Source organism: Miscanthus floridulus, chromosome 1 (genome assembly GCF_019320115.1).
Source record: "Miscanthus floridulus cultivar M001 chromosome 1, ASM1932011v1, whole genome shotgun sequence".
Lineage (NCBI taxonomy): Eukaryota > Viridiplantae > Streptophyta > Magnoliopsida > Poales > Poaceae > Miscanthus > Miscanthus floridulus.
Genome location: NC_089580.1, coordinates 43,270,093 through 43,278,746, shown reverse-complemented (window position 1 = coordinate 43,278,746; position 8,654 = coordinate 43,270,093). Strand labels below are relative to the sequence as shown.

Below are 8,654 nucleotides of genomic sequence, written 5' to 3'. Positions count from 1 at the left end.
ATGGCATACCTATTTACTCAAGATCAAATGAAAAATGGATTTTGTAGCGCTTGAGTTGATTTCCTTCAAACCAAATGCCTTAGCTTCTCAATCTTCATCAAGTGAGGATATCACCATGTCAATTTTGATTTTCTTCTTGAGCATAGCCATCTTGAGCACATGATTTGATTCCATTAAATGAATGTGAGTTAACTTCAAATGTATCAAGTCACTTCCAATGATTTATTCAATATATTTGATCCTCCACTTCAATGTGACCATCATAGTTTGATTAGTACCTCAACTATATGCAAGTACTTTCTTGTTCACCCTAGCTAGGTTCCTCGGTCGTCAAGCCGTCGCTTGCCCTTCACCCTTCTTAGTACCTCGAAGCCTTTCCTTGCTATATTCACCATCTCAAGTCATCAAGTCACACTTTGTGTTAAATCATTTATTAGGTCCATAATCCATCGTTTCATTTGTTTAGCAAGCTTCAAATATGAGACCATTCTATAAGCAATCATGTAACACCCTGGTGTTAAGCATGCATTTGGCATTGTCATTACACGAGCACAAGCATCATTGATCATTCATAAGCATGAACATCTCAAATTGTATCTCTATGATTGCTTATATTACATGTGTTGTCACTAAATGCTTCACATATGATAGGGTTTACATGTGACCAATGTATAAAATGCTTGTGGGACCTTAGGAGTACCCTAAAAATGTTTAGAATGTCATATGGAACAACTTTGGTATTCATGATTTGGACCAATTTGGCCTCTAAGTCATGGTTATAGTGTAACTTACCATTTTTAAGTTGTATGTTTGACCTAAGTTGAACTATAGCAAAGATTATTTGCATGGTAGTGCACCCTTAAGAAAAGTTATAGTAATCAATTAGGGTAACAACTTTTATTTTTGGGTCATGGTCTAATTCGGCTCCTAACTTGCTCAAAAACAGCTCACAAGTAGCAATAAAATACTATTCTAGCACTCGAAAATTTTTCTAAGTTTGGAGGTGGTTTACAGTTTCAATATACCTATGTTTGACGCGTTGTAGTTTGTTAACTAGGCCTATCCAGACCAAACTCATTTAAGCAAAGATGGAGTTTACATGTAGCTCTACAATTTTGATTCTTACAGTTTTCGCCGAATTGCCACTGATTTGGAGTTATTTGATTGCAAACTCACGCCGTTAGTCACTGATCGCGGGTCTGAACCGGCGAACACAGCGCCGTCTGTGGCCGACCGGCCACAGGCCGCACGCGCCGCGTGGCGGCCGTACGCCGGCATTGGCCTGGCCGGTCGGGCAACAACGTAGTTAAGGGCAAGGCAACGTCGCTGCTCCATTCAATTCCCACTCGCTCGCCCTCGCTTGCCTTCCCTCTCGCTCGCCAGCGAAATGCCGTGCCTGCCATTGCCACCACCGTGCTCCACTCGCTCACGCGCCATCGTCGCTGCACCACTGCCCAATTTAGCTCGCCAGCAACTCCGCCATCGTCACCTCTTCCACCCCGACCCGCTAGTTCCATTGCTCAGCCTTGGTAAGGACGTATTTTGCATCGTCGTCGCCACGATCTCGTCGGAGCGCCGTCGCACGCTCGGCTTACCGTGGCCGTACCGTTCCACCGCACCTCCTGTCCTCCTTTTCTCTGATCTATAGTCGCCTTGTGGTCCTTACGCTTAGGTAGGAGCTTGGCTTGACGCTACCGCTTGGTCGTGCGGGAACACGCCGCCGCTCCCGCCGCGGCCACCATGGCACTCGAGCTCGCCATTGCCAAGATGACCCATCGCCTCCCTTCTCTTTCACGCGCATTAGGTTGATTAAGCCTTAACCTAGCAGTTGGCATGACGGAGACCCGCCTCTCATCGTTGTCTAGCCGAAATGCCGAGAGCACCACCATGCTCTATGCGCCGCCGTCGTGACATGCACACGGTCGGAGCTCACCGCCACCTCACCGGAACCCTAACCACCCGAGATAGCTTCGCTAGGATTCCACGAAGCCGTAGCGCACCTCATCGGAGCCCGTGATGGCCGGAGAACGCCGACGTACCATGGCGCCGCCTCCGCCGTCCACCATTGCCACCGGCGAGGGTGCTCCAGTGCATCGCCGGTCCAACGAGGGGCACCACTGGGTGCGGGGGAGCGCGGGAGTGCAACTGTGGTGACGCTACCGTCGGAGACCTCACCGTCGATGAGCTGTCGCCGGTCCAACGTCGCCTCTGTTCTGGTTCGCTGACGCGTGGGTCCGGCTGACCAACGGGCCCCATCTGTCAGTCACTATGTTTGTTTTGATTTTTCTTATTTTTCACAGATTTGAATACCAACTTCAAAAAATTCATATCTAGAGCCAGGAGTGTCCAAATAGAGTGAACCAAATTTTTTTGGATTTATCATGAAGTGTAGTATTTGATAAAAATATAAAACTTATTGTTTCGGATGTTTTTTCTGGAAGAATTAAATGGAGCTAGATAAGTCTTTTAAATTATTTGTGATCTTGTAAAATGTATAAATTGAGCTAGGAAAGTGATAAAATTGTGATTCCAATTTTGCTGATCTTGTGTTGATTTGCTCTTGTTAGGAAAAATGTGTAACTTGCAGTAAACTTGATTGGAGTAGGGTCTTTCTATTTATCTTTTAATAAATGGTGTTTTCTGAGGAAATTCATAAGGATAAAAATAAGTAACATATTGCCATGCAAAAATTTATACAGTGTTAATGGGTTTTAGGGAAGCTAAAAAAAATATGAAATATGTTGTTTGACACTTTTTAATAGGGATAACTATTTTCACTAAAATCAGCCCTTATAACTTGTCATTTTTGTAGAGGGTATTGTACTTATGCAAATTACATGAAATTTGTTCAGTAGCCTATTGGGATCATATACGAACCACTGTAATTTTCTTAGAATTTACTATACACTTTTGATATATGTTCTTTATTTCACCTTGTTATCTAATTAAATTGATAAAGGCATTTAAATAAATTATTTGGGCTTGTCCATCATATATTTCTAGAGTGTGTATGATTCCTATGAACTGTTAGTATCTTTGGTTGTGCTTAATTTTGATTTCTTGTATGCTGTAAAATATTATGGCTCTAAAATTTAATTATAGAAGTTGTTTTGGACAGATTCTATTGCTAGGTGTTTTGCATAGGTAAAATAGAGTTTGCTGTAAAAATGGTTAATAACAAAGTTGTAGAGAATTTTTTATCTAGCTTGTGTCAAAATTTCAAGGCAATAGGCCAAGTAGTTTGAGAGTTATAGCTATTAGAAATTGGTCTTTCGAAATGCTTACTCTCTGGAATTTCTGGACAGACCTAGGAAGTTTACCTGTTTTGACTAGGATAGTAGTTGAATCAACTTTTGGTGATTAAATAAAAGTTGTAGGCAATTTTATAATATTTTCAGAAAGTCTAGGATCATAGCATTTGGTTAAGTAGAACTCTATTTATGATCTAAACTTGTAGGTGTTGTGTTGTGGTCCAGAAATGGACTTAGCGTGGATTCTTGAAATTTCTAAAGAAGAGATATGCACCTACTAAGTAATTAATCTGTTAACCTTGTTATCATCCTAATGACCTAATATGATAGTTATTATTTAACCATGCGTATTATCATGACATGTCATCCATGACCCTTCTTATGCATTCATGATTCTCACTTTTTGCATATGCATGCAATCGGTGCGATGAAAGAAATTACCATGTTGGAGTACGAAGCCAATCCCCAGGAAGAGCATCAGGAAGTGCAGCAACCGGAGGTCCTAGGAGAAGGCGAGCCCGACGGTGAATAGTTACCCGAGTGCCCAGATCACCAGCCCTCAACATTTGTGAATGGCAAGCCCCGGAGCATTCTAAGCCTTTTATGTTTTCGAACTATCAACTTGAGTCCTATATGTTGATACATTAAGTACTAGAAATTGATTGGAACCACTTGCTGCATATATCTTCCTTGTCTAAATATATATACATCTTGAATCCTATGTAGGTTCAGGATCGAATATATGCTTAGCCATGCTTAGTCGGTAGAAGTCGGGTGATTACCTGTCACCTGCATGATATAGGCTGATAACTAATCACGGTTGGCTATATGTGCTAGCATGGAATATAACCATGTGTCAATGAATAAAGGAGACTGGGCGAGATCGTGATAGAGAAGCAACAAGGCATAGATGTCTTGGGTGCCTATCTATCCCCGTCTGTATCGATTAAGGACTGATTCGTTGTACGTCCTCATGTCATGTTGAACGTATGCCTAGCACTTAGTTGGTCGGATCTGGTGATACGACCGCGAAGCCGAGTAGCTCAATTCAGGCCGGGCCTCGATAAATGAAAGTGCGTACACTGGAGGCAGTAAGGATGTGCGGAGAGCCAATGGCGTGAGTCCAAGGGCGGGACCGTGTCCTGATCTTCCTGGCAGATTGGTAGAATCTCTGAGGGTGCGGCGCTGATTGGACCCGCGAGTTAGTCCTAAATTATACCAAAGGTGACCTGATGCTACCTTCATGGGGTGTGCCTCGGTTTGTGTTAGGAATAAATTTCCCAGCTGGGTAGGAATCGATTCGAATCGCCGTATCTTCCGGATAGTGAGAACTTTGACTGAGCAGCGGCAATGTAGAAGCACTAATTGAAACTTGATGGTTATGATGATGCTCAAATTACTCTTATACCGGATATGGTTACTAATGCTTGTTAGCTTAATCAAGTGATTGCTCTAGTACAGGTGCTAATCTAGAGATACTTAATTGAATAGGTATTCAAATTGATGCGAGAGGTACTAAATCTCCTTGTTATATTACTTAAGCTTTTATGCAAAATGTTGTCTAGCTAACCCCATCTTTAAAGCCATGCATACTCCTTGGTGTCTTATTATTTTGGTTTATGACGGGTAAGTCTAGCTGAGTATATTCTCGTACTTAGGGTTTATTCCCATTTGTTGCAGATGACGTGATGTACCATGGTTATTGCAAGCACTGCATAACTCCTGCTGTTGATGGAGAGTAAGACCAAGGGCATGGTCATTCTATATCATCTCCTCTATGTGCTTTTGTTGGAGATGATCCTAAACTGGCTATGTATTTGAACTATCGTGATGTTGTTTCAAAATTATGTTGCTTCCGCTACTTCTAAATTTGAGTTGTAATAACTTTGTTGAAACTCCGATGTATGAGAACTACTTATGAACCTGTTATAACATGTGACTGGTTGTGTTGAATCATATACGATCTTGGTTTGTACGCTAGTTTGTTTGAGATCTTTCGTAATTTCACCGGACTACCGGGTTTATATGGGTTCAAGTATGACGGTTCGATCGCTTCGGTGATTGCTATTGTACTTGTGCTCTTATAAATTGGACGGTTCTGTTACAAATCCCTCATGTCTCGTCAACCAATTCTTAACATGCTTGCTTTCTCATGAATCATAGATATCCCACAATGAATAAGCCTTACATAAATTACATTTGCATTGTTGTCTTGTGCTTGAACTAGATTGTTTATACAACAACATATCATTTTGGTTTTTATCAAATACCTGTGAGATAACCTATTTCCTGTCCAACACTTAGTAAAACGGTTAGACCTTTAATCACGTTGTCATTCAATCATTCAAAACCCACTAAAGAGCTAGATGCACTTTCAATATTCCCTCCTCCTCCTCGTCCTCCTCTTCCTCTTCCTCTTCTTCTTCTTTGACCCCTCTATTTTTATGCCCAATTTTTAGGCAACATGAAGATTTTTAAACCATGACTTTTTCCATATCTTTTGGCGCCCATGTTTTCGGTGACACAAAATGATTGAGCTTTAGCTCATTTTGTTGTGAGCCTTAACTCTTGTTGTATACTTTGTTCGCACGTGTTTTTAGCAATAGGTCTTAGAGCCTTGTCTCTTTTCTTATTTCCTTGGGTTGCAGGCATAATCGGCAACACAAAGATATAGAGCTGTATGCTCGTTTGTCAGTTCCATTGGTTACATGCCTGATCAGGAATATGAAGATATGGAGCTCTCTGCTCTTTGTCTTGGGAGCATCAGCGCACAAATTTGGTGCATGAATGCAATGATGCTTATGATAAATGCATTTTTTTTGCGAAATATGATAGATGCATTTGCATAGGAAAAAAACTAACAAGAAAATTTTGTGAGTTCTATAGATGTTGCTCAGCATTATTGATGTTCATGCCACAACAGTGATATGCAGCAACACCTAACATTATTCATGTTGGTAATAGTTCATGATATAATATAGAACTTTTTGAGGAATAAGGCGGTAGTGGACTACTAACTTCAAATTTAACAAACTATGAGCGAGTGCGTTTGTGATACATCATATTTCTCGGTCCCATGAAGCTAAATCGTGACGAGGTCTCGTTTCAAAAAAAAAAAAATTGTTCATGTCAACAAGTGAATGGTGTAATTTCTGGTTTAAAGCTGGTGTGATACTTCCTTTTCGAGCTGAAAAACTGGAAAAGAATGAGACGGAAAAAAAAAGGAAATCCCTGCTGCTCATGTTGATGACGTGACGAGTTCACCATGCACGCCTCTCGGTGCACTCTGCCGCCGCCGTCCTGATCTGGTACACAGGCGACTCGCCGCCGTCTCTGCACCACCTCCGATTCAGGGCCTGTTGATCCACCTCCGGGCGACCAAGCCGCTTGCCGGACCGCCGGAGCTCCGCGCCGCCGAGCCCGAACTGCGGCGGGCGGACGTGCGGGTAGTCCGGGAAGCGGCGGCTGTCGGAGGGGTCGAAGAGCGGGAACGACTGGCGGCGGCGCGCGCGGGCCGCGGCGTCGTTGGCCCGCAGGCAGCCGTCGATGACCCGGCACTCGTCCCGCAGCCGGCGCTGCACCTCCCGCGCCGCCTTGCTGATCCTTGCCGCCGCTGTCGCCGGCGCCGGCGCCTGATGGTTGGTCGCGCCGGCCGCGGCGCGTAGGGTCGGCGGCTTGGACCACCTGGCGGCGTGGCGGTCGTGGCACGCGGCGCAGAAGCTGCCCCGCCGCTCCGAGTCGAAGGCCCGCCGCCGCGCCTGGTCCGCCAAGCACGCGTGCGCCTGCGTGCACGCGGGGATCAATTACACAGTTAGAGGCCACCACTCCACTTCACAATCCACATGATTGCTGTAAATGCTAGGAGTAGTGGTGGTGGCAGTAACCCTGGCGGCACGGGCGATGTGGAGGACTCCATTAACGGCCATGAGCCGTATCTGTCTGTAACTCTCTAATCTCTATCGAATGGCGATCTCATCTCATCCATCCGAATCCACGCATCCATGCATGCAATGCAACACGACAGGATGGAGACACAGACACTGCTAGTGGGTGTTCATGCATCTTTCCTCTCCCACAAGAATTCTCGTTCTTTTAGAGGCAAAAACAATTTTAAATTCGACCACATCTATATCTATAACAAAAAAGGCACTACCATTTATAATACTGTATCAAATAAATATCCTAAAGATTTAGATATATTTGAGACACAAATTTGACTTGGTTCGAATAACTGCTACTGGCTGGCTGGGGTTTGGAGTGGATCATGGAAATGCAGATTCCAATCCAAAGTAGACGAGGCGAAAGCGTCACGAGGATTGAGGAGAACGACGCAATGCAGGAAGAATTCATTAGAAAAAAAAAAATCGTCGGGGAATGGAATGCGGGTGGTGTGGTACGGTACCTCGGAGACGATCTTGAACGCCACCTCCGCCTTGGGGTGCCTGTTCTTGTCCGGGTGCAGCTGCAGCGCTGTACGTGTGCGTCCAAAACCACAGAACAAAATGAGCTGTTAGCAAAACGAATCAGAGATCCATTTGCGCCCACGGCGCGGCGAGATTGTGCGTGCTCACCGAGCTGCCGGTACCGCCTCCGCACGGCGTCCTCCGACGCCGATTCGCCGATCTGCGTGCGTGCGTGACGCCATACGCCACCAAAGAGCTCAGAACGGGTGCGCGGGGAATAACGAACGGATCGGAGGGACGAGGGAGTGGTAGTGCTCACGGCGAGGACGAGGTACCAGTCGACGAAGTGCGGGCCGCGCGGGGACGACCGGCGGCGGCGGTGCGTGCAGGACGCGAACGCCGCCGACGCCGCGCACACCTGACGCGCCGCCTGCGCCCTGGCCGCCGCCGCCGCATCTGCGCCAACGCCAACGCCAACGCCCACCATTGTTTGATGGTCTGGATCGATCGGTCGGTCGCACGCCCGCCTCGGCCCACCAAACTGGTAGCTAGACTACGATGATCCTCGATCGGCGGGGGATGGCGGCCACCCACAACTGTGCACGGCGCGCTAGTAATAGTGGGCGATCGAGGCCGAGCGCGCATGCACGTGCGCAGGTCACGTACGCGCGCCGTGCGTGGTCGTGGCCATGACCCAGCAACAGGGATCGGATCGAGGGCGGGGGCAGGGGTGATGGTTGTCTCGGGGGTGTACTCGGCGCGGGCGGTTGGGTCGCCGTGCGTGCGAATGCGGAAGAGAAATGCGGAGGGGGAGAAGACGACAAGTTTCGCGGTTGGGTTGGGTTGGGGGGATCGATACGCTGGGTCTCTCTCGTCTGCGGGGATTGCGGGGGCGGCCGTTTCAAAACCAAACCCCAGAGAGAAAAAGAAGCGCGCCGAGCAGAGCAGAGGAACAGAACACAAGAAGCACGCTTTCTTTCTTTCTTTTTAACTTTTCTTT

The 8,654-nt window shown here is 46.2% G+C and overlaps 1 protein-coding gene across 1 annotated transcript; it reads right to left on the bottom strand.

Moving 5' to 3' along the window:
• Positions 1-6,274: 6,274 nt before the first annotated feature.
• LOC136481586 (uncharacterized) lies at positions 6,275-8,437 on the bottom strand. The gene is made up of 4 exons (XM_066478924.1): positions 7,974-8,437; positions 7,823-7,874; positions 7,654-7,721; positions 6,275-7,033 (listed from the first exon to the last, which is right to left on the bottom strand). The coding sequence occupies exons 1-4, from the start codon at positions 8,139-8,141 to the stop codon at positions 6,512-6,514; spliced, it is 810 nt and encodes a 269-aa protein (XP_066335021.1). The 5' UTR covers positions 8,142-8,437; the 3' UTR covers positions 6,275-6,511.
• Between the last annotated feature and the right edge of the window lie 217 nt (positions 8,438-8,654).